Raw genomic sequence first — 27,842 nt, 5'->3', positions numbered from 1 at the left:
TTTTGTAATATCTATTTCTCTCCTTTGACTCACTTAATCCCCATGCCTACATGCGGTTACATACCCTTCCTCATGGTAGGCACCGCAGACTGTCCAAATTCAGGGCACAAGCTGCAGAGTAATCAACTGTAACACAACAGCATGCACCAGAACACAGAAATGCTAGACGCATGCCAAAGGATCTGTCCTTCCACTGAATAATAGTCTTTTTTTCTTTTTCACTCAGAGTACATTCCAATAATTAGACTCAACTTCTATAAAATATTAATGCTGCATTGGTATGAAACTGCAACAAGCTAGAGAAGCTGCTAGAAAAGAAATCAAATCTTAGTGGTATTAAACCACACCTGTCATCTTACAAAACACTTGTGTGCCATATATACATAAAGCCAGTACCCAAAGCTATCTTCTTTTCTTTGATAAGAGGATCAATAGTAGCACAAAATGGCCTTTCCAGCTGAATCCTTGAGGACTGCCTTCTGAGGATCCCTTTGCAAGCCTCAACATGAGAGAAGTGGTGCTGTTAAAGGCAAATCAGAAGCTACACTGATAGTTTAACAGAAGGTGCTAAAAGTTAGAGACCACAAAAAGCTTTCCTAATCTGTTAACAGTTTAAAACCAGGAGGATGAAAAAAGCAAGTTTAAGCACATTATGGTCCATTCAACTCACTCTAACTCTTTCTCTGGGACTTTGCCTCTTTTAGATTTTGAAGCCTGTGTATATTTGCAGGGAATGCTTTTAGTGAGTCAATTAAAGTTTTCCAGATTAAAAAGTAAAAATTTATCAGCAATTTTGGGTGACTCAGTTTGCAGACTTTAGACTGGAGTATTCATCTCTTTCAAACAAAATCAATAACACAGAACAGTAACTCACTAAAGGAAAACAGAATAATGTATTCTAAACCACAGAGAATGATAATGACAGAAATATGAAATAATTATGAAAAATTGCACATATGTACACACACAAACACAAAATCTTTATGTTATCTCCCTATAAATACTTACTATAAGGGTAGTAGTCTTCAGTTGTATAAATTTCAACTTCATCCCTATACAGCTGGTAAGTAAGCCTGTTAGAATTTGGAGAGTCGGGGGAACTCCATGAAAGACTGATAATAGAGGAATTAAGAACTTCTCCTGTAGGAGGAGGTTGCTGGAATGGAGCTAAGAAATACACAAGATCAGATGATGTAAAAAAAGAATGTAATCAATAGTCACACAAATTTAAATAAAAATGCATAGAAATGGCTAAGTTTTCTCAAAGAAAAAATCACCAAGTAAACATAGTCTCTCAGACAAGACACTAATAGACTAAACCATTTTATCCAAATACTCTCCAACAGAGCTTTTTATTGAAGTACATGAAACAAATTTATACACTTAAACAAATGACAAATAAACTTAATCTACCATCCCTCCATCAAATCAAAGCAAGTACACCACGATCTTCCAAACTTTTTTTTTTTAATATAGATCTCTAATTTATTTCAAGACCTCTATGAAACAGGAACATGTTTAACTGGTCACATTATTGAAGTCTAGAGTTAAATTAGAATTATTTGTTTTCCAGGGGATTAATTCCATTTTAGCACAGGCTAGGCATAAAGTCCTCTAAAAGACCAGAAACGGAAAGTCCAACTGTCTATAAATTTTACTGAAGTGTTACAATAAGCCTATTTAATTAAATGACAAAAAAATAAGAGGGAGAAATTTAGGAGGCTATTTAGGCAATTCAATTCCATTTGTTTCCAAAGAAATTTAAATGAATGAGAGTGAGGTGTCTAACTAAGAAATCAGCTTGAGATTCTTATTTACCAAAATACTATTCTGATACCACCTCCATTAACTTTGGAAAACGTGCTACTTAATTGCAGTAATATCAATGAAGAGAAAATCAAACCTGAAGTTCACAAGCCAAGTCTCACATTCTTAGAAAAAGTAATCAAAGTCCCTCCTATGTCTCTTTTGTAATCCAATTATATGGTCATGGTTCTTTCTAAGATAATAGCTGCTACTTAGAACTTAAACATTATATGCATAGATGGACATACATAGATACACATGTGCAAATAAATACACAGTTTTAGAGTTGGACTCTATCTTAAAGGTCTTTTCCAACTTAAATGATTCTATGATTCCATCTTAATATTGTCACAAGTCCATATCCTGCTATGAGATCTCCAGCCAGCCTGTTGGACTAAGGAAAGCACTACTCTCTGACCCTCAGTCATTAGCACAGAAAACTCGTTTTGGCAGCTAGTAGTTGCTATAGCTTGATTTCAAGGCAGATTGTGCCATACTCTTCCCTCTTCACCAAGGGAGGGAAAACCAGGGGAATGTGGATCTAGAGGAAAGCATTTTGCTCCAGGAATGAGGATAGCTGAGGGCAGTACAGAAATCAGCACAGAGAGTAAGCTACCAGAAGCTGGATCCAGGACCACTCAATAAGCTTTTCTCATTTACAGTAGGTATTATAGGAAAATGTCAATATTAGAAATACAGGGCTTTTCACTATTTTTTTTCTCCTTCTGATTATAAACTATGACCATTTTCACTATATGGATATGCTTAAAATACACAATTAACCAGAAGTTATTTATCCAAGTCTGTTCATTCAAGCTAACAGAAGACAAGAAGCAGAAAGTGAAGCTGCACACAAAAAAAATGACATGAGGACTTCAAGCCATATAAGTGATAGATGTAGATGTAGAGACTCAATCAACTTCATCGGGTAACATTACATCTCAGCTTTTAATACAAATCCAAAGCGTGAGTTGAAGCTCTTTATTGAGAGTAAGATATTGAAAATCCCTGCTGCTACTGCAGCCTCAGAGCTAACAAACAGCAGAAAATACTTCTAGAGTTCATTGGACTGAACAGAACACAGTCATCATCTCCCACTAGAAAGCATAGGTTCTTTTGCTGCCCATTTAGAGCTTTTAAGGTCAGCTCAGTTAGGATACGAATGTACATTATAGTGTCTACAGGAGTAAAGTCTAAGTACAAAGGCAATAAGTGCTCCTAAATCCCTTTGGCATTTATGAAAGTTTCTCTCCATGTAATACATGCTAACATGATCTGAGCAATCATACAAATTTACCAGCATTACTTTCATTGTCCATTCTCAGTTTCACACCACTGCATGTTGCTCCCACATGCTTGCTGGTTTGCATTTTAGATGCGTACACAAAGTACTGTATTTCAGGGTTTTTATGGAGCATCTAAGATATTTTAGGGCAGAAAAATTCAAAATAGGTCTTTTCCTGAAATCATGCTAGTTGGACAGCAGCAGCAACTTAAGTTTGCTTGCCTTGGAAAAGACATGACCAGTAATGATATGTGTCAATAAAATACTGCATTGCAATAAAAATAACTAGAAATATCAAGCTAGACAAAGCTCCATTTCCTGTGCAACAAGTTAAAATATTTTGGGATGAATAACCAAAAGACTGCAATTGCTATATCATTTATGTCCAGAAGAGGACTCCGCTTGTCATTTAGAATACTATCTGATGCATTTTTCTAACTTTTTATCTATGTTATTATCAATTTTATAGTTGAATTGCTATTGACCTTTATCCAATGTATATCCCAACATAAATAAGTAGGTTGTTTCATGTTTGTAAAGCACTTTGAAGATGAGCAGCATCATAAAAATGACATGTATTACTATTAAACATTCTGTTGAAACATCCCATATTTTTTAAAGAAACAAGCCAATCAGCAATCTGTACAACGACTAGATAATACACCTTCATCAGAAGAGTATGAGGAAAAATGAAATTGTATCTAAACATATCCAAACTTTGAGGAAAAAAATCACCTTTGGAAAGCAATCAGTCTCCTTGGTCTATCCCACTTAGAGCACTGTGCATTCTGCAATGCATATTATTTGAAATTTAAATCAATTTACCACTAAATACAAACTGGCACCAAAGTGAGAGGTCTCTGTCCTTGTAAATGAACTCTTTGTGTATGTACATGTCTGCTTGCAAATCTATAGTGTGCACATATCACAATGCTGAATGTCATATAAACACCTATGCAGAATATACACTGAAATACTTTGTTGAAGGATTCAGAAACATACTCCAGAGATTACTTGGGACTGTCTAACCCTGTTGTGGCATTACACATGGTTACCTGAGCTAACCCTCACACTACGACCACTATGTCCATTATTAATTATGCCTGCTGGCAGAGTTGACCAATTAGCATCTGCCGAGTATGTCATTCACTGGTTACACATCTTCGAAGACTGGGTTGTTAACTATGTACAGCGGTAAGCTGTCATAAAAAACTTAATACACCTTTTTTGGAATTGGTTGAGGTGCTATCCACAGTTTAGTGTTGCATGGTTTTATGTCCTCAGAGCCCATTTCTGAACACTGAACTGAAGGCAACTGAAAAAAATTTAATTTTCTTATACATATAATATTTTTCCTCTTCTTTAAAATCCCTCCCAGCTTAGTGACTATGCACTAGTGAACAAACCTCAACATTTAATTTTGACTGCTTACGACACGAGCAAAGGCTGATATTGTGCTACCTCTTCATATCCAGACTCATTGCAAGGGCAGAAGTTCCATTGCAATGCGTCTCATTGCAATTCACGATCTGACCATCAAAACTGCATTCATTCACCTCTCTTCACAGACACGAATTCATGATGCTCTACTACACCACATCACATATTTTCCCAAACTGAAAAAAAAGCCCTAGGAGGAGAAAGGCAATGTTCCGTTGCACCAAGGATAGGATTTTGACCTAATGATTAGCAGGTCTTCAACAGACCTTCTGTTCATCAGACCTTCTGAACACAGGTCTCTTATCTCCTGTCAATGGCAGCAATGGTGGCTAAGCTGTAAATTGTACAAATACTGTTGCATTAATGTGACTAAAAGGTGAACTCCACATTGATCAATACAATGAACATGGTGGGAAATGCAAGGAAACTATGGGTGATTCCTTCCCCCCAGGGTTAGACTGTAAGCATAAGCTGTGTGCATGACTTAGAGCATTTGGTACATCTCTCTAGAAAACGCTCCTAAGATACTCCTAGAAAAAATCACCCAAACTTCACAGACCAGAAACATGGAGGAGAAGGGCGGAAGTCAAACCCAGTTTTAATACTGCTGACCTAATTTAATACTCACTAAAGCAATAGAAAAAAACATTAATTTGAAAGACATGCTTTTAAGCCCTAACATTCACTTACTTTTACTGCAGCCAAGTAGATTGTGGACATCCAAATTACTAGCATCAGGAACACAGTTGTCACATTTCAAGCCAGTTACAAATTGTTTACAAACACACTGTCCAGTAACAAGATGACAAGTCCCACTAATGGCTCCTGCAGGATGACAATTACAGTGCTGACATCTATAAACAAAAACAAATAAAGGAAGTGATCAAAACACATTAACACTTCAGTTAAGCACAGTGGGGTTTTGTTTAAAAGATTCTTGGGTAACATAATTAAAAAGTCTTAAACAGTTCAGTAGTTTGAGTCACAGCAGAAAAATCTATTAGCCTGATAAAAAAAAGTAACTTACAAAAAAAGTGCCCATTATAAAAATAAACATTAACATCTCAATGCCAGAATAATGCTCTAATTGATATAAAAACTGCTTAGAATTAAAGAGCTTTTATATATATCAATCCATACACACAAAAAAAAAGATAATAATGTTTGGTAATAACCACATTATGCATTTAGTCCTGCAACACTTACTCCCAATAGCCTTTCTGGCAGACCTGTAGAGTTCAGTGATACACATGTAACCAGTTTCATAGGTTTCCAGATAAAATATGCAAACCCAACTCAGACGAAACTAGGCTTTTGTTGAAAAGAAATCAATTAATAATTTCTTGTCCACAAAAGCTACTTGAAGTTGAAAAAAAAATAACATGCTGTGAATAAAGAGGAATGAATGGAGACAAAAGTGGGAGAAAAAACCCTCAACTTAAAACAGTGAAAATAAACAAAATAGCAGAAATATTAAGATTATAACAGAAAACACATTTTCTTTGCAGCCTGATAGACAAAATGGAAAACAGCCAGAAAGAAAATTTAATTAAATGTGTAAATTACATTATTTTTTAATTAAAAAGAACAAAAACCCTAAAATTATCGGTATCACACAAATGCCATATTTCAGTTCTGTAAATCTTCCTGGCATCAGTAGCATGCTTTCAGGATCAATTTATGCTTTGGGTTTTGCATGTGAAACTCTCACAATCAACTTTTCACTTGATATACAAGTTCCCCACTGACATTCACTTATAGCGGGGATACTATTGTCAGATTATGCAAATATTCAAAGACTCAGAACATCTCAGAAGTTAAGCAAAGCAATTTTTTCCTTACTGCAAGTACTGTTATGCTACCCACTGCAATATAGACTACCACTATTAGTTAGAAATGAATAGAATAGAATAGAATAGAATAGAATAGAATAGAATAGAATAGAATAGAATAGAATAGAATAGAAAAGAAAAGAAAAGAAAAGAAAAGAAAGCCAACAATGGCAAATAAAACTTTGGACTCTAACTTCACTATGTTTCACTGCAGACTGGAACAGTTTAGAAAAAACATGAACTGGGAGAAATGTTGGACTTTACAGGGCATCTAAAGTGTACTGGGAAGCCTACAATTTACTCCCCTTACCCTGAACTAGAAAAGTACATTAGCCTAGAGGAAATCTTAAATTACTCCAGATTTCAGATCCCAATATAATGAAGAAGCAAAAAAGGCACTGGAGAATTCTAAGAGAGAGACAGTCATGTCACTTCTTCTTTGCTCTCCTAATCCTAAGACTATACAAGGGTTGTTGATTTATATTTGGCTGATATTTCCTTCGCCAGTTTCACTGGTTCCGAGGTGGCAATGCCTTTACACAAGTTAAATTACCATATTTCCAGCCATTGCCTTAGTCTAGCTCTTTCTATCCATATGAAGGCAGAAATAAAAGTGAGTTCAGTTGTTTTAGGTGTCAGCTTTTTAAGGTGAGAGAGAGGAGGAGAGGGTGGAAACTGTTTTCACATTAGGACACTAAAATTCAGGTCAATAATCAGTGAAATTGACATTAAATGTGACAGATTTTTTTAAACAAGTTTAGGAAAACTCTTCACATACATTTTCTGCCCATCACAGAGCTCTCTATATTAGAGTTCCTTCACTCCACAGGAGCTCGTGCTGTGTGATCTCCTGGGTAATCATTCAACACCCTTAAAAAGGCTGATAAAAGCTAAGTCTACAAAATAAGCTGCAAATTTGTTTTATGGACTAATATCCTTTTGGGAATAAATAAAATACATTTTCTCTTGGCAACCACTATACTGTAGTCTGCTCTCTTATCGTCAAGAAAAAAGGGCAATTTTTTCAGTCTGTACTAAGTCTTCTCATCTGCAGACAATGCATCCAAATCTCCCTTCAAACAGAGGTTTTGTTTAGATCATTTAAATGTCATGATTGAAAAAAATGGTTTAGTTAGAGAAAAAAACAAAGACAGAATTATTTGGTCAGTAAGACAGGACTTTATTATTTCATAATTTCATTACGTGATGCTATTTAGTACATATTTAGTTGAGGGTGTTAGCAAAAGTGTCTCAACAGATAAAGAGTAAAAGCCAAGCTTCTTACTGCTTCTGTATATTACTACATTTCTTATGAATAAGGGTCCCTTGAGTAGTCCACTTTTCATTATCACTTGCACATATGAGAATCAAATTCACTTATATATACAGTCGAAGTAATAGTTTTAAATGCCTGGCAGGGTGGGGCTGTTTCTTTCTGCTTGCTGCATTTTCTTCTAGGGCAAATGTAGGCTCCCTAACTCCACCTATATCCAGGCTCCAGGTCCTGCAAACAGCAGCATACATATCATCACATTCTGCTCTACAGGATTATACATCATATTTGTGTAATCACATGCATCATTTTCTTAACTGCAGAACATTAGAATTGCTTTGTTATTATGCATAGTTCATGCTTTTCAGTCAGGATTAAGGATTCAGTCAATTAAATTTTTTTTTTAAATAACTAATTCTTTGAAACTTTTCATGTAAGAAATATTTTCAGCATTCTTGTTAAAAGATAGTCTGATTCTCATCAAGATACTCTGAGTCAAATATATTTGACTTTTATTAAAATAGAATTATATATAATCAAGGAAAACAGACTTAAAACATGGAAGGAGGAATGTCAGGCCAAGATGAATTGCAATATTGATTTTGTGAGGATAAATGGTTTTTGTAATATTAATATAGAGAAACCTTTATTACATTGACTCTCTAGGTGCAGTTAGAGCCTCTCCAGCAATCTGTTTAAAATCTTCATTTTTCATCCTTATGGGAAAAGCTCACTTGCTAAATGGATTTCATAAACAGTAATCTGTCAAGATATATATATAGATAAACAATTTGTGATGTTCATTGACCAGCTCATTATAGTAAACAATACACAACTAAAGCATTTCAAATGTGCACCCATGGCCACAACCATTACAGATCTGTTCAGACCACTGCAAAAATCCAGTATCTAATTCTTCAATTGCTGAGGAAATTTTTCTGCTTTATAAGATGAAATACATTAAAAAAAAAAGTGGAGTTGCTATTTTATCTCAAAAACATCACAAAATAAATCAGATAACATACACATTCCTCAGAGTGAGAGAATTTTAAAGCCTCACAGCCTCTGTTTGTCAAAACTTTTGTGTCTTTTCTGTTATTGTGCCAAGACAGAGACATCCTTGCCATTGCAGATAGCTCATACCCTTTTCATTCTGTATCTATAGAGCCCTTAAAAGACACTTGGAGCAAGGATGGTCTAAATGACTTCACAACTTTACAAAGAAAAAAAAGTATATTATTCTTTTTATGAATGTATTAACAGCTAAAGAAATGAATTAAAATAGATAAACAGATAAAGATGTGGATTATCATTTTCAGTGGATGAACATTTCTGCTGTAGGAACGGAACAGAGGTACATTGCCCAAGTAGGTGATAACCGAAATGAAGCCAAGCATATACAATACAAGTTAATCACATTAATATACTACAGAGCAGTCTTCAATACTGTCACAAGGATTAAGTAGCATTAAGGCATTAAAGCCAACTCTGATTCAAATTCCAGAACTCTAAAAACTTTCTATCTTTACAACAATATCTGGATCTAGATAATTCTAGATATTTCCGCATTTTGAATGTCACAAGTTCAAAATGCAGGTAATCGATGGCCGATATCTAGTTCAGGAAAGATACTGCCTAACCCAGATACAAACCTGTTAGTCATCATCTGCTAAAAATGAGGGGAAAAAAATAAGTCTGTTTCATGTAAGTAAAAAAACCCCAAACCATTAATAATAAGGAAAATACATTATAAACGGAACTTTAATATCACATAGATTTTATTCCTTACCATTAGAAATGACAGGAAGTGCAAATAGGAAGTCCTAATTCTTACAGACTACTTTATGGCCATTAGCAGATGCCTCTGTGACCCACAACATTAAAAATAATTTTAAAACTCTCCTAATGAATGACAGTAACATAAAAGCTAAAGTGAAAAATCTGCAGAATAATGTCAAATATATGCAAGATGACACTGATAACTGCCTAAAAGCATGTGTACCCCACACCAGCTGGAGGAAGGGAATACAGGGAGGAGAATATTGTGCAAATTTCGCTTCTGCCTGTGTCATTTTTTTTAAAGAAAAAGATACTAAATATAACAAAACAATTTAACACCATCAGTCTGCATGAAAATGATAGCATTAGAGCCGAGCAATCTTTGTAGGCAATATTTAGAAGGAAATTGAGATTGTGGGGATTAAGCAGGAAAGATGATCTTGTAGAAGAAAGAGCGAGCAATAGCTGGAATAACAATGCACTACCTATAGATATGTTTTTCCCCTTACATTCCAGGGAATACAGCCATATAATTTCAGTGCAACTGGGGCCCCAGGCTACATTAGATAAACAATTTACCCTGTGGCACATAACTAGGTGCTGAAAAAGACAACACTGCTTCAGAAAAGCAGATTTTCAAGAAGAAATGTGCCTGCATTTGTACTGCTGCTGTTAAAAATAATTTGGAAAGATGGGGATATCTAAATTTCTATTTTAATTTTTTTTCTATTAAAATGTCTTCCTGAAATCTTTAAAAGCATTCATTGGTTCTAAGAATGGCACATTACCCATATTGTAAAAATTAATGATTAACACCTCAGAAACCAACATATCTTACTGAAGGTGCAGAGGAAATGTAGAGAATTAATTACCAAATAGCTATAACAATAGATAGCATTAATTTTATATAAGCTTTCATTTTGTTCCTACTGAAGTCTGTGGCAGAACTTCTATTTCCTTCAGCTCACAGAAGCACAGAGGGTTGTATAACATACCATACGTAAATCAGAGTGCACACATGAATTCAAAGGAGGATTAACGTAAATAGAGCACATCTTTTCATCGTTGCTGAAACCTTTTACTATGAGGAGGTTATAAGTGATCTGTAAAAATGAACCACTCACCTCCCTGTGACAGAGTCAAATCCAAAATAAAGTTCTTTGCAATGTTCACACGTCTGTCCTGTTACAGAGGCATCTTGGCAAATACATTGGCCAGTTAGTTTATCACAGATCTGACTCACTGAACCAGCTGTATGGCACGTGCATGGCAGACAGCCAGTGACACTGGATGGAGAAAAATAGAAACCTAGAAAAAAAAGGGATTTTGAGAACAGACAATATACGAAAAGTGACCACAGTATTACTATAACCTTCTATACAATTAAACTCAGGTAACACACACGTCAACTCGATTAAAGCGATATAGTCCTCCTGCAGAGTCGAGCTTCTCAATCTTCTCATTGGGACGTTGCAAAGCTATTATTCATCCTCCAGTTGTTAACTCTGATTTGGTTTGGTTTTGTTTTTTTTTTTTTTATTCTCTCTTCAGACTTTCTTTTAGACAGAGCAAATGCAAAATAGAGGGAGTAGAATAATGTGTCCGTGGGGAAAGTAAAGACCCAAGGACATAAGAGTTGCTAATGAATGCACCAGAAGCAGCGGGAACATAAAAAATAACATACAAGAACAGACACTTGTCCATTTTAGTCTGGGATCTCATGTCCGACAATAGCCAGTTGCAAAACACAAGAAATGCACGTACTTAAGAAAGTGGTTGGCTTACTCCTTGAAACATAAAGATGTTTCTTAGGAAAGCTTTCATTTGATTAGCATTCCAGGGTAGAAGTAACATTTATGTCTTACTCCTCCTCAACATATAGCTTGTATCTCACACAAATATTTTTATAGAAACTAATAGTTTGATGAAAAAAAAAGTACTTGTCCGCTACTAAAACCTCTTCATCTTTTTGTCCCTATATTATTTGCAGTTATGAACTGGAACATTCACTTCACCTTCCAGTATGTTTCACATGCTTCTGATAATTTATCCTTTTGACCTAACAAGCAATCCTTATCTATGTAAGCCTCTAACCCATTACTGATAAATACAGTTAGAGTTTACACACCTCTAATCTGGTCATTGAAGAATTTACCTATTATTCACAGCCTCTCCTGAAAGACCAAACAAAAGAGTTTTTAAGCACAGTTCCTAGTGATGCCATATCACTTCCCTAATCTGTTTTTCCTTTAATGAACTTCTTCCATTCTTACAAGTTTCTTCTCTGTATGTCTGATCAGAAGACAATGGAAATATTGGAATACCAGTAAGAAATATAATTGCATAATTTCCAAAATTATTTTCTATTTTTACCTGATTATTAACTGACATTTTAATGGGAGTTTTGCAGAAATTGTTTTGCCTTTTCTTTTTCCATTGGAGTAGTACAGTCAATTAAAAACGTAGCAAAGTGTATGAGTTCTGCAAATGATGGTGACACAGTATTAACTGCCACTTGTCAACTGCAAGTACCTATGTTTGACAATCAGTCCTAAGACAGGGCCGCAGACATGAGTTTCTGTCTCTGTCAGCTGGTTACTATTAATTATTGTTGCACTACTTCAAGAGAATAATTTCAACCATTACTCAGACACACAATATTTGCACAGACACCTCAGACACCTTCCCTCTCTAGCCAGTTCAATCAGTTTTTTCATAGTCGTGTTCTCAGTTACCCAATCTTTTTGTTGTCCAACAACTTTCTGATGTCCTGTTTTATAATAAAAAGCCCCAAATTGTATTGTAACATGTCATATCACCCAAGGCCTTATTATTTATTTTGTCTTACAAGAGATAGCTTCATATATACACCCCTAGGGTGGTATTCTTTGCCTTCACAGTAGAGTTGCACTGTGAGCTCATATCCAAATAGCAGAGGAACTAAATAAAATGAAAACATTAGAATTTTACTGCTCAGATCTTTGTTCAAGTTTAGCCTCTGGTCCTCAGTGAGATAAATCTCAAGTGGACAGTGAAGTGATATCAGTCTCCAGTTAACATACATTCGCATCATAAAAAAACATGCTGTTGGCACTTTATTCCAGGGAGGCCCGGAACTGAGCCACCACAGAGACTGAATAGCTTGAAGTTATTAGTGAGGCAGCGTGTATTATATTATCTCATACTGCAGTTGCCTGCGCAATACAGTGCCCCTCCTGTGCATAAATACAGGAGACCATTTCCTAGCAATGTCACTCTTGAGCACAATGAATGATTCCCCTCAAAGAACGTAACAGAAAGATAGGAAATAAGTTTAAGCCTGGACTCCTGCAGAAGGTCAAAGCATGTCTTCAGGACCCAGTTTATAGTTGCAATAAATGATAAGCACTCGGGCTAAAACAGATCCTTGCCCATCTGAAATTCTGCATGAAACTGATGTCTCAGAAAATACTTTTGTGGGTAAACAAGCACATCTCCAAAAATTCATTTTAGCTGAGCAGGATTGATCACTACAGCATATGTTGGTTTTGTCACAGCAGTGAAATTCATAATTATAAGAAGTTATACTTGAATGTAAAACATCCTGGCTCTCCTGATGTCATACCACCTAAACCACTGTACAGAAGTGAAGGATTCAGTGTGATGTTGTTTTATAATAATCTTTTAGAAGGGCTCAAAAAGTTTAACTAAGTTTCTGAATACTACAACAGCAGTGCTTTTTTTCAGAAGTAGCAAGTAAAAGTACAATTTCTTTACAAGCAAAAGTGAGGGATAGGAAAATGGAAGAAAGTCCTTCTCTCAACTAATTTATAAGTAAATTAACACAATTAAACATGGACAAACAGAGAAGAGACATGGGATTACAAATTCATAGTTTGTAATAAACATTATTATTATTTACTTCCACCAACTAGAATTTGGCAGGAAAGAGTAAGAAACAACTTAATGCAAGCTTAATTTACAGCAAGGTTAGAAGGGCTCATAAAAGTTGCTTTATGAAGGATCCACTGTTGTATAAAAGAGCCAATTTCCAATTTTAAGACAGCCACTGCAAATCTCTACAAGATCTATGTACATAACTAGTATTACACTTATTCTTTTTCAGATTTTTTTCAACCACAACTGATCACATTTGTCAATCAAACATACTCTTCAAAAGAAAGAATGAAAGTCACAGCAAAGTATTCAGCTGCCTTTTTAAATCATACTTTTACATTTTCTCCGTCTGTATAGCTCATGGAAAAGGAACACTCAAACAATTCCTTAGGACTTTTACATGCTTAGGAACTATGGCAGTAATGCTCATTTCTTAACCACAGTCTGTTTTTCAAAATGCACAATTAACACTGACAATGCTGTCACAACATAGTTCACATTTTTCTGGCCAAGAAGAGAGATAGTACATACATAAAAACTCAGTACTGTCACCTGGCCCCATGTCCTACGTGCTAATTTACATTCTTTCAGTACTCTGATCTGTGTTGAACGGTGTGACATATTTTATCACAGCACACAGAAGATGTTATTTTAAATGCTACTAACTATAACAGATTTACAATTACACATAATAATGATAATTTTAAAAAAAAAAAAAAAGACATGATCTGTATTCCACTAAGGAAACTCAGACTACATAGTTGAAATGACCCAACAGCCTAAGAAGTCCTCGATATGTTTTTAGGGCTGCAAGTTTTAACTAGTTCGTTGTGTGCTTTTAATTAGGTTGTGCTGCCTACATATATATTTGGAGTATGTTTTCTTATCTTTGTCCCAAGGCAAAGCCATAGGACATGTTTAGAGTACTTGAAACTGATTACACTCTTCCATATTTATACAAAATATCAGTGTTACTGGCAGGTTATACTCTCCCCTGAAAAACTCTCCTTTGGAACATACTAATAAAGAATATTTATACAAAAGTTATATTAAATGTCTAAATGAGCTCACACTGGGATCAACACTAAAATGTCAGTGAAAACATTGTAGTACACCGTACTACACTAAGAACAATACAATGGTTTTACAATGACAAGGATTTACACTTTCACCTGCAGAAGAGAGCTCAGTATTCAGTCTGTAAATGCTTACACTTATTACTTAGAAAACTTAAAAATTATTGTTACATAATAATTCCTTAATTTTTTTTGTTTTTAAACAGGAACTATTGTGAAAGTATTCCTTCGATTGGCATGTAAGATTTTCTACAAAATAGTTTGTTCATACTATCAATTAAGCCTTTTAAAATCATTTAGTTCTGCATAAACCCTGGCCTTTCCTTTTTCAAGGACAAGGGCGGTCACTGACTCTGGAAGCCTTGACATCACTCCTCTGCCGATCTCTGATTAAGTGGCTGCTGTAGAGGGTTAGCAGGTCAAATAGCACTGGAGGAGGAACTAAGAGAAACAGAATGTAGCCTTATTTATTAGTATATGTACCTAAAATAATTTAAATGAAAGTATTTTTAAAAATACTTAATGGAGGTTAAGCAGCTTTTTTAACCTCTGTTCGAATTATTGAATGGCATATTAAAACCAATGGAGCTATAATGTACTTTTTAATGTGACCTGCTACTTTAATAAATTGCATATATATTTAACTTGAGCTAAATCTAAATCTATCTGTTTAATATTATTACTAAGGGTAGGTTATTATTACCTATAGTTTCACTTTACCCACCTACATTTGAAAAATCAAAACACTAAAATAGAACTACAGAGCTTCCCACTTATAACCATTTCAAGTGTGTTTACAGTAATATGGTACAAAATCTTGAACTAATAAGTAGCAACTGCAGTATCACCTGTTTGCAGGACTGCACATTCCCAGCACAGCAAGGTAGGTGAATGCTTTTTAAGTGACCAGCCTCATCAAAGTCTAAGCAACCATCTCTTTACTTCCCGCCATGCTCAGCTTTATGCATGAAGTGCCCTTCCTGAAGAGCTTGCACTCTGCCTTCCAAATGCACGTTTTTCATTAGGAGGATAGCTGCTATTCATCAAACTCTGCTAGTTTCTCTTAACTCAATGAACAGGCTGTGACAACTTGCACATTTTCCTTAGTATCTAGAAGAACTAGGCCTAACCTTATGAAACTGAAGTAATTAGACAATTCATATAACCTCTGGCAACAGAATAAATATTTGATGGAGATCAGCATGTTAATAGCTCCTTCTCACTCACACAGTTAGGAAGAAATGGAAAAATAATAACATAAGTCAGACACGTCAGACATGAAGCTGTCTAAACACATTTCTAAAGACTGTAGGAGCTATGATGATATCCAGCAAAGCACAACTTACTACATCATATAGATTGTTTTCCAACTTCCTTACCTGGTTTACACTCATTACACCTTCTCCCCTGACGCTGAGGCAAACAGACACACTGTCCAGAAACATGGTCACAAACTGTTCCTGCCAACGTGCCTGTAGCATCACAGTCACAATGCTGGCAGCCGAAGAGGTTGCTTATGCTGAGGTTGTACATATGAAGAATGCACTGATTGCACTGAAGGCCAGTTACACCAGCTTTGCAAGTACACTGTCCTGTTGAATTGTTGCAAAGCAGAGAGCCATTTACTGTACCTGCCTTATCACAGTTACACGGCAGACAAGCAAAGGAATTATTTTCGTACACTTTGTGGTAGCCATCTAAGCATTCATCACATTGTCTTCCTCCAACATTTGGTTTGCATGCACATTGTCCTGTCTTTGCATCGCACACAGTTCCGGAAATTGACCCTGCAACATTACATTCACAAGCCTTACAACCAGTTACATCCAGTCCATAGAAGTTGTCCATGCATGTGTCACAGTGAAGCCCTTTCACTTGTTCTTTACAATTGCACTGCCCAGAGAGAGGGTTGCAGAATTGGTTCACTGAGCCGTGGCTGTTGCACCAACAAGGCTCACATCCATCTTCATTAGAATATCTGAGAGCTTTAAATCCAAAATTGCAACTATCACACCTAAGACCTGAAAGAAAAAAGGCATTCATGAAAAAAAAAAACCAAACTTGAAAAGCTTTTTATTCTCAATGAACAAAATGAGATAAGTATACAACAGTTTAAAAAAAATAAAAAGAGGAAGAGATGGAAGGACTAATATAATTCACCAGCATAATTAACAGGAATGAAAGAGCTGCACAAATCAATTGAATAACAGTGGCATTCCAAAAATCTGTTTACTTTTCCAATTTGTTTCAGAAGTGATGAATTTCTGCTGGCTTCTCAAGATAATTTAAGATACTTCTGCAAGAGATTCTTCATAACATTTCTAAGACAAACCAGAATTAATCTGCCCCAGAAGAGCACCTGTTGCACAATCAATGCTTATGTGAACTCTTCACCCTGCATTGTAGAAATATGAGATACAGGGAATTGCACTGGGCTCTCAATCTGTTCTGATAATAGTTTTATATATTGTATTTAAAACATTAAATAAATGTAGTACAACACAAGTAGACTAATTATAATGAAGGATTTACTTAACACTGTCCTTCAGTTTTAACATTGATTCCATTTATATCAGTGTTTATTGTTACTCCTTACTGAAAGAAAAAATATTTTCCAGAACTGAGAATGAAGCATTTTTATCTAAATATAAGATTTATTAACAGTATATTAAAGTCTAAACTGTTTTCTCCATGCTTCATCCTGTGGTTTTATTAGCTGTGTTTTTAAAGACATTGCTTGCTTTATCTCTGCTCCATGGGATGGTATTTGTATTTTAGTTTATAAAATGTACATTATAAGAACGCAAACTAGATTATTATATGAAAAATGCAAATTCACACTTATGTATTTTCCCTTGTAATGGGAAAATCCTTCACTATAAAGCCACCACTTAATTCTTGCATCCAGATAAAAATAAATAAGTGTTCTAGCAAAATATTCTCATAATTTAAAAAATACAAACCCATATAAAAATACATCTAACAACTTATGTGTAGAAAAATAAAACTAAAATGGTAGGAAATGCATTATACATATGGACAAAAACTCCAACAGAAGGCAAGTTCCTTTAACAGTGATGAATGACTCACCTAAGGCATATCATTTAATTTCAATAAGGAAAATAAAAAAGGACCACTATTGCTGCAAATTTTAAAAATAACTGTATTGTTAACAAGAATTATGACTCATTTTGAACTATTAAAATTGGTCTACATGGATTCATATCATATCAGTTTTAAAAATATGCGCAGTGCTTATTTGAATATGCCATACATATTCCTGACAGGTAATCTATTCCTAACGATACTGAGGAAGGCCTACAGGGCATCACATTCAATGTTAACAAGTACAGGGGAGTTAGCACGCTTGGCATTTAATTCACATTCTTCTACCTTTTTATTCTAGATGAATGACCTACTTTAATAAAATTATTGGTGCTAATGTATTTTACTGGTGATAGAATCATTAGTAAGATTTAACAGTTGTGTTAACTCTAACAGTTCATGTTTCATAACATCGCAGTCCACAGTTGCATTTTTCTGTTATCGCGCTTGTTTAAACAGATAAAATGACAATAGACAGATTGCTCTAAAAAACAAATTGGAAATCCAAAGAGGAAAGCTCATTGTTAAAGTTTGCTGCACACGTTCTGGTATACAGCAGCTTATTTACAAATGGTTTGAAAAGGAAAAAAGAGCATCCAGTCTGGAAATAATTAGGTCTTTATCCTGCAAACAAACACTTGCATAAGTACAGCCTTCCTCCATATTTACAGATAAATTTGCAGAAAACATAGATTTGCACATTTCCTGTATTACTATTTAAGTGGAAATAGTAATAATTCTTATTGCTTTCCAAGGCAGAAAATACTTAAATTATTTGTAGACAATCAAATACATCACAACCAGATTGTGCATTCCTTGTATACCAAACTCCCACCAAGTTAAGAAAGGTTTTCGCAGACGCAAATGTGAAATATAGGCAAAGATAATATAATTTAAAAAGCTCTGAAGTCTGTTTTCTTGAATGTAAAGAATGGTTTTAAGATGCATGGCACGTCACGGACATTATTTTTTGACTCTTAGCATCCATTTTTATCATATGGAAAACACAGGTACTTGGTATTCACAGCAAAGAGGACAGAAACTGTTTGGGTTTAGAACTATTTTTATTATTTGTTCTTATTTTGGATTTGCTTTTGAAAATTAGAAGAGAGAGATATATGCAATATTACAAATAAGTCAATATTCACAAATCAATGAACTATAAATTAAGAGAAATTTGAACACTCATAACATAACCTGCAACCATAGTTTGCTAAAAAAAAAAAAAAAGGAAACCCTCCCCCTCCAAAAAAAAAACCACCTGGTTGTGTTAATAATAAAGCAGAAAAAGATATCTTTTTTTCTTTTTCTTTTTTTTTTTTTTGAGACATATTTATAGTCTGAGACATGTACAGTTACCATGCAAGGCTCGCTTTATCAGGAAATTCTCCTTGCATAATATTCCCATATATCAACATTTCAAAGTGTATTATATATACTGTGTATTTGGGGCACTTGATAAATTTTGTCCTTATGTGGCTGTGGCTCCCCTCAAATATGCTGGAAGTAATAAATTGCTATAATCAAATCTAATTTCTGAAAAATACCTGTGGGAGTAACAAACAAAAAAGCACGTCTTGTAAAAAAAATGATAAATAACAGAGAAGGTAGCAGTTTATTATAATCAGCCTGGCATTGAATTACAAAATTAAAATTATGTGGCCCTTGATAACTAAACCTAGCTATGTACATGATCTGTGGAATTATGTTGACTTATTTTGCATTTCATAGGAACAGTTCAAAGAAATATAATAGAAAAAAATGGAAAGATTTATCACAAAGGACCCTGTAGCACAGAATATTTTGAGAAAAAATCCATTTATTTTGGTCTATTAAGAAAACTAGCATAGAAACGATTTGCTTAGAACTCATTAAGTATAAAACGTTTTGAAAAAGTGTTAATTTCCTAAAAGAAACATCTATGCAGTAAGCAAATTACATTATTTCTGTGACTTATTAGTATGGAGCTATGTAAGCTAGTGTAGCTATGCCATAAAGAAACTTCTAAAGGGTTGATTAAACTAAGCTTCAAGCTGTAGTTTGATAGAATTACTAAATTAATAATTTTTCAACAGTTAATTTCATTCATTTTTATAATCTGCCTTTAGCAAAGAAGTTTACTTTACTTTTCATTTAGAAATCAAGTGAGTTTTATTTCCAGAGATAACAAGAAAAATAGCTCCAAACTACTGCATTACACATACATACCAATAACATTTGCTTTGCACTTGCACTGGCCTGAATTTTGGTGACAGGTAATATCTCCATTGATTGTCCCAGAGGTATTACAGTTACAGGGACTGCAGCCATCAGGGTTTGACTGTTGTAGATTGTAGAATCCTTCCTGGCACTGATTGCATTGTCTGCCAGACACATGTCTCTTGCAATTACACTGGCCTCCAATCTAGAAAGATACAAAATATTATAGAATGATGAACATATCTATTTTTAGATGATACATTCATTAGCAACAAGAATGGGAGTATGAGTCGGGGAGAAGAAAACTTTAAATGGAACAGAAAAAAATAAGCCTGGATAACACATACTTTTTTTAACTTCTCAAGAGAGAAAAAGAAGAGAAATATTAAATGTAGTGTAACTACCAGTTTTTAAATAGTGTTTACAAGTCTTGTTCTTTCATAACAGAAGGAAAAAAGAATTGAGTAAACAATGCAGCAATATTTACCATCTGGACAGAGAAAACTGCAAAGAATAATTACAAAATTGTATTGTAAAACCAGTCGCTTCTATTAAAACAAACAGTCCTTTCTTTTGAATCACAGTTACTGCAAAATACTATCATTTCCGAAGGTCAAGTTTTGTGTGGGTTTGTTAACATCTTATGCTTATTTATTTTAGTGAAAATGTTAGTTAAATAAGATCGAGGCAAAGTTGAAAGATTTCCTTTCTGATTACTCATCTGAGATACATCATCTTTTCCTTTACAGTGGGATGTAACCCCTCAGTATCTGAAACCCTTTGTTATGTCTGGGCCGTGATCTGGGAGTATTCTTCTCATACCTTATCCAAGATTAAAGAGTTCCTGGAAAGCTATCTCAATTTCAAAACTCTGAAAGCCAGAAAAAAACCCCATTTCTGTATTCGTGACTTTCCAATATGGTGAGAAAACTGACCACAGGCAAAGGGCTATGGTACAGGGACTGGGAAACAAATGGGAGAGATCTGCTGATACACAGCATAGATGAGAACAGGGAGTCAAAACAACACAGAGATACAGGAGATGTGAATTGGCAAAAGATTTATGATTCATAACCAAGGTACAAAATCTAGCTTATCTAACTCAAGTGTTCTGGGGAATGCGGAGGTGGCAGCAACCAATCAACTGTGTTATAACGAATTTTCTTTGATCAGTGTATTTTTTTCAGTGCAAATATTTACAAATATGAAAAAGTAGTGATTCAAAACTGGTCATTTATCTACAACAACAGCTGTACTTGAATGTACCTTTTTTTTAACTAGCTACCAGAAAAAAAAATTCTCTTAACAGTTGGGGTTTTTATCTTAAATCCACGAGTTAGGCAAAGCTGAAACAACAGAATCCTGTGGCATTAGACACAAAGCTACTTGGAAGTTCTACTTAAAATAAATGTAAATATCACATCCTCCAACCTACAACGAAGCTCTTAGCTTTATTAATAGAAGATAAAATAGAGCATTTCAGCATCTACTAGTAAATTCTCAGTGCAGAAAACACTGAATCAAAGTTAAAGAAGCATGTATTTCTACCCCTTCCTCATAAGAGGATTCTGTAGTCCAATAAAACCTCTTCAATATGCTTTCAAGAATGAGATCCATTACTTATGCATAAGCCACATTTTTCAGGAAAATAAAGATATAAAAAAGGCAGGAAAACAACATTTTATAAAAAAAAGACAAGACAACAACTGTGTACAGAAAGGTAAGAGAGCTAAGAGACACAACAAGAGCAGAAAACACAGTAACAAGGGTTACATATTCCCTTTCAGATTGGATTTGATCTAGATATGTAGTTTGTTACAAGTGATTCAGTCATGCATCACAGTCATTCATCAGAGAACTCACATTTGAAAAGGAACTCTGACTTTAATCTTAAATGAAGAGGAATACCTAGTTTAATACATAAGTGTAAAAGAAACATTTTGTTAGTGATCACAGAATACTCAGATTACACAACAGCAAGTATTACATAAAGATATCTCATTAGCACTCAACAAATACCCAAAAAGACTTTCAAATTGCTCCAAAAGCTGCCATATGAAGGAAAGCACTAGATGCACAAAAGTCATCTTCAAAAAGCAGAAATCAGATCAAAATAAGGAAGTTAAATAAGAGAGGATAAACACCACCAAATTTTAAAACTAGTATAAGGCAATAAAAAAAATCAGCCTTTAACAAGCAACATGCTTATTAAGGCATGAAGGAAAAATAAGTATTTTTCAAATGTCAGAAACAAAGGAATAGTAGTAATACTGGTAAGAAATACTATGAATCAGTGAGGGCAATAAATAATTAAGAGGCATAATTAGCAGATTCAGAGTGGACATCAGAACTTTTTCACTGAGAAGTAAGTGCAGTATCAGTAACAGGTTGCCCAGAGGGGATATGGAATCTCTGTCCTCAGAGGTATCAAGACTCATCCATACAAAATCATGACTGACTGGATCTAGAGCTGACAACAATCCTGCTTTGAGCTGGAGCAAATGACCAACTAACACGCCAATGATTCTGTGTCTCATTCAGGAAAAAGAGAACCATAGCAGAGATTGCAAAGAAAGTATTTCCCAGTTGTTCACTATAAAAGAGGTGTTATTACTCTATATTAGGAACAAGTTTCAAGACTGATTTCAAACCAAAATGTTAGAAACAAAAGATTTTTATAGAATCTCATCTGTTAAAAAGTGATCACACCTGAGTCAAGAGTTCTATATGAGCTGAAATATAAAATTATTGAATTATTAATTTCCTAAATCAACCTCAGTAAAAGAGGAATACAATTATAAAAGTTACATTTTATCTCCTTAAAGCACTGTAAGGAATCTCCTGAGATCTACAGACCAATAGCACTTTTTCTATAGAGAGCAAATTAATAGGAATTAAAACATGAGTTTAACATATTGGAAAAGACTGGTACTTTTTTTTTCTCCCCAAAGGAAACCCATGCTTAATGATTCTACTGCATTTCCTTAAGTCAGCAACGTCTGGAAGTATCACACATACTGAACCAAATGGATGATCAAAAAGTCAGTTATTTTTACATCAACAAGTACAAACTTGAAGCCTCGGGAAAGCCAACGCTGACTATAGGTAGACAGTGATGACTCCAAAATTAGCTATTATCACTCAAGAAAGAAGCTGTTAAAGCTGCTCCATTCCCCCTAAAACTCATTTGAAAGCTCTGAGGCAGTTAAAAAGGCAATAGGAATATTGGAATTATAAGGAAAAGAACTGAAAGTTACGCAGAAAATGTCACTCTGTCATAAAAATCCACTGCATGTCAACATTTTGCACAATTTGTATATCTAGTAACCCTCTCCTAAATAAAAGAGGTAGCAGAGTGAGTAGAATAAACAAAGATACAAATGAAAAGAGACTAAAAGAAGACTTCTCAGTTTGTAAAGAGATGAGTAAATGAAAGGAATATATGTCTATAAAATCACAAATGGCTTACAGAATTAATATGCATTATTTCTCACAATATAAGATGGACAGTATATCCAGGAATTTATCAGAAAGTAAACTTAAAAGAATGAAAAAGTACTTCTACATATTTCAAGTTTAATAATACACTTTTTTTGAAAGACAGTTAGAAAAGGAACTAGATTAATTCCATACGTGACCACCAAACACAACAACTCAGATGAACTCCTAAGTTTGTCTCTGGTAGTCTGCAAATCATAAACAACTGGAATGCAGAAAAGAAATGTATCACAGAATGTCAGCGTTTAGCCCTGGCCCAACTTAATGCAAGCAGTTGTATCCCAGTTCTTTCCCTTCCCTTGCAGGGAAAGGGGAAATAGAAACAAGAGAAAAAGACTTGCGCGTTCAAAACTAAAACTAGAACAACTTTAATGAAACAATAATGATAATAATAATGAAAATACTATTAATAAGAAAATAAGAAAGTATATACAAAGATATAAAACTGAACACACGCATCCCCCATCAATGACTACATCACCACAGACACTGCAGAGCAGGCATGCGGAAAAGGCCCCAGACTGGAGTCAGCAGCAGCAGGGAGCTGGCCTCAGCCACTGGATTCAAGAACGCATGGATCCAGGATCAGGGCAAAAAGATGAGGTCCTCACTGGATCCCAGCCATCAAAGAAAAGAGCTTGACTCTCATGACCCCTCAGTTTTATACTGAGTGTGATGTATATGGAATGGAATACTCTGTTGGTCAGTTTTGGCTCACCTGTCCTGTCCACTCCTCCCTACAGGTGTGACCTTTTTTTGTCCCTTTCACTTACAGCTTTTCACCAGCTTAAGGATGGCCTTGGTTCCTATAGGAATAAGTATAAGCAATGGCCTTTCTGTACACCAATGTCCCATGCTATCACTTCTAGAGAGAAACACTGTCTGAAAAACATGCACTTTCAGAAAACGAAATTACTCAGAGGAGGTTCAGCTGAATAGTTAGAAAACTGGTTCTACTTTAGGTCAAACAAGAACACAGAAGGATCCAGCTTAATACAAGCTTCTGTTAACTATCAGAGAGGATAATGTGCTAGACGAGTCTTATTTCTTCCAGTATGGCTGGAATTGGAAATCCAATTCTAAGTGTGAGCAGACAGTAGCCATGACCTGATGCAACGAGTGAAATGTGTACATTACTGAGTGCTAAGAGAAGCAAAAACCATCAGTATATTCAACAGAATTTTAAGCATCAAACTATTACGAGAAGTATTTTCCATGCCATTCATTTGCAGAAAATCTGTCCCCAAACTTTCTCTTAGTAGTGTAAAAAATTATGCCAGAAGAAAAAATATAACTCTTCAGAATGAGGGAGAAATAACTGGCCAAACAAAGAATATAATTCAAATTTTCTCCAGGAACCAGCCAATGAAATCATTTAGAGATCTCTATATATAAATTTCCTCCTACCCTGCTGTCACATTGAAAAGAGTTTTCCATCTGTAATCAATACAAGTGGCAGCTGCTTTCTTGGTTCTAAAAAGAGTGAGTGCCTTTCACGGCAGTTAGAAAAAGGTATAGGAAACTGAAGGTTTTGTTAGAGAAGGAGGCTTATCAGATTGCTGATATCAAGATGAAAGATATCCACTGAATTTTAGCCTCAAAATACAGAATAACATATTCAACTAAATAAACCCAGTTTAACCCCACTTTCTACAGTAAGCACGGCATTATAAGAGACACTAATATAATCTAAGAGAAATATGCCACTGTAATGCATTCCATATTACAAAAGTTTTATCCTTCATATACTGCATACAATTTCAGTAGCTGTGCAGAATATGAGAGAAAATGTTGAAAGATGTAATCCAGCTAAAAATAGCAGATGAAGGGGTAAAAAGGTACTTAAAAGTATTTGTAAAATTGGGAAGTTTGTAGGGTTCTGTAATTGCCTGCCCTGGATGCTAAGCTCTTTAATATTTTCAGTAGCTGACTCTGAAGATAAAAGAAATATGCTCACAGACCACCCCAGTGCAGGGTGCACAGCCAGAACTCCTGGCCCTGATGGCATCAATCAGCATTAGTGGTCCCGAGCAGCCTCATCTAGGGCCTCAATTCACACCCTCGCTCACAACTACAATTCAGAATCTGCAGAGAAGCTTCAGTCTGGGCACTCGCATGTCGTCTAGGCTATGTTGCAGTTGTGCCCAACCCCTGCCTTCTGAATGAAGCCCTCAGACTTATGCTGCAGCCATGTCTCCAGCCATGTCTCCTGGTGCTCCAGACTGGATTCTCTGGATGGACAGATAAATCCTGGACTGGATTTGACAACCCCAAGCAAGGGAAAGTAATAACAGACCCTGTTATGAGCACTGGCTATGTTTTGAAACTGCAGGACTGTGCCCCAGTTAGGGTGGACACTGCTGTGCTGGCATCAGCCTCAGTGGGCTGATTTTCAATATCACTTTTACCCTCTGCACAAATATTCTAAAATTAGTAATGGTGAAGTAAATGCAGATGTTCAAAACACAGTATATAGCAAGAAGACAAAAGATATGAGATAAAGAAAAATTGTGAAGACACATTAGTGTGGAAAATAGCCTGGAAGTGATACTGGGCTTCCACAAACTATGAGCGAACAATATGATACCACTCCAAAAAACGGAAATGTTATCCTGGCATGTATTAAAAAAAAGAGTCTCATATTTAAGACATGAGAAGGAAACACAAGGATTCAGCTCATACAGTAGAAAGGTACAACACACAAGTTAGAAAAATACAGTAAAAAGAAGACTGTAATTTTAGCTAAAAGAAGAGAAAAGAAAAAGTCCGTTACACGTGCACTCTCATGTATATCTGAAAACTGCTTACTGCATCAGCTAAGGGAAGAAACTGATAATTTGGCTTAATTTGAGGAAATATGGCTTAAAAATAGGAAATAAATAGAAATAATTAATATCTTTAATTTCTCTGTACAGACAAAAAAGCCCCCAAATACTCCAGAAGCACTGTGAAATGCTTGGTAATGGATACTGTTACAAAGAAGTTGCACAAACTGACAAATGTTTATGATGTTGCAGAAATTGGTCTACCACAGTTTATAACACGGAAACTACATTGAAATGGGTAGAACAAACCATTCCTACAACCTCATAAAAATCTAAGTGAATCGTGAAGCAAAGTGGTTGTTGAGGTTGCCATGACTATTTTCATTTCTGCAAATCTAGCTTAGCCTGGAAACAACAGTATAACTGAGAATACTAGTAACAGTATTTAAAGATTTTTATTAGCCAAGATTGTGCCAGTTGTGCACCGGCGATACTACTGAACCTTCCCCTCCTCCCACTCATCCAAATGTTATCTGTCATTTAAAGAAATAAAGTTTAATTATGCTGATTATAGAACAGAAGAAAGCAATCCATTCTCCTGTTGCTTAGACCTGACAAGTCTGGTTCTGACCCAAACAGTAAACAGACAGAAACAGCCTGTCTATTAACATGACCATCTTGGTACTAAATCACTTATGGAAAATATCTGTCGAGATTGTTCACTATGAAAATGAGTCTAGCCGAGCATTACTACCAAGTGCTGGTGGTGTACCTTGGGACCTCATAATTACAATTGTTATTTGATACAGAAAATCACTGATGCTGAGTTAGTATATATCCCTCGTGTCATTTATAATTTACTTACAAAATACACATTAGTCCCACATCTTTGAATGTAAATAGTTATAAAAAGTATGAAAGATATTTCCTCCTGCACAAATCACAGCTACAGCATCATTGTCCTTAACCAGGAAGCAGACTACTCAAGATTTTGGAATTTTAGATATATCAAGCAGTTCACACTGCTTTAGACTGTAGTGATACCACTCTCTTCTGGGGGAATATTTTAATCTAATTTATCATATCTGAACCACAGTTTAAAAGAGAAGCCTGTCCAGGAACCATCCCAACATCCAGTTACTAAACTTATATAAGGACTTAAGAAGAGATTTAAATACCCAGGTCAAAGGGTGACATATCCCAAAGAATTGTCTTAAATATTGTTTAGGTTACTGCAAACTATTTAGCCATAGTGCTCATGTAGTATATATTCAACACGTACATATCATGGCCTCAGAAATATATCTTCTGACTATTTAAAATCTTGTTGACCATATGTATTCATAAAGCATAAAATCAAAATTGCTGAAAAAAATTGCTGGCCTAAGCCTTTCTGAAAGTTAAAACCATCTTTTTCTCCTTGGTTATCCCTGTAATTTCAAGTAGCTGTTTGGTGTTTGTACTAGAAGAAACATACTGCCGGAAATGTGATCTGAAAGCTCTCTTTTAATTCTGGCAAATAAACAGATGTGGCTTGACGTTACTAAATAAAAAATCAAAGCTGACACTTCCTAGGGTGTTTGTGGTTTTTTTTAACCAAAGTTCTGGTTTTGAAAGCCAGAACCTTTTGTGTTTGGCTGAATCATGATTAATTTCAATTATTTACTCTCTACCACGACAGAAGCACCTTCCCTTGACCAGCTGGCAATGCCCTAAAACTTACATTTTAAGACCTATGGGTATAATTAGTTCCTGCATGAAATTATTTCAGTTCAATCTCAATCTTTCTTATATAAATGCTAGTTATACACTTCTTGCTACTTTCTTACTTGACACAAATCTGGTAAAGGCCCTAGCATCCACTTGACTACTGTCTCAGGAATTGGGAGGGGTGAGCAAGAACACTGA

The 27,842-nt window shown here is 35.2% G+C and overlaps 1 protein-coding gene across 1 annotated transcript in view; it reads right to left on the bottom strand.

Moving 5' to 3' along the window:
* USH2A (usherin) overlaps positions 1 to 27,842 on the bottom strand; it is a 386,799-nt gene that overhangs the window by 297,097 nt on the left and 61,860 nt on the right. Inside the window, exons 12-16 of the mRNA XM_054061157.1 lie at positions 19,681 to 19,876; positions 15,747 to 16,388; positions 10,540 to 10,723; positions 5,222 to 5,385; positions 1,009 to 1,167 (exon numbers count right to left, since the gene is read on the bottom strand). Of these exons, the coding sequence (XP_053917132.1) occupies positions 1,009 to 1,167; positions 5,222 to 5,385; positions 10,540 to 10,723; positions 15,747 to 16,388; positions 19,681 to 19,876 (1,345 nt within the window). The remainder of the gene's footprint in view (positions 1 to 1,008; positions 1,168 to 5,221; positions 5,386 to 10,539; positions 10,724 to 15,746; positions 16,389 to 19,680; positions 19,877 to 27,842) is intronic.

Source organism: Cuculus canorus, chromosome 3, assembly GCF_017976375.1.
Source record: "Cuculus canorus isolate bCucCan1 chromosome 3, bCucCan1.pri, whole genome shotgun sequence".
Taxonomy (NCBI): domain Eukaryota; kingdom Metazoa; phylum Chordata; class Aves; order Cuculiformes; family Cuculidae; genus Cuculus; species Cuculus canorus.
Note: the sequence above shows the minus strand (reverse complement) of the source record. Positions and strands in the feature narration are given on the sequence as shown.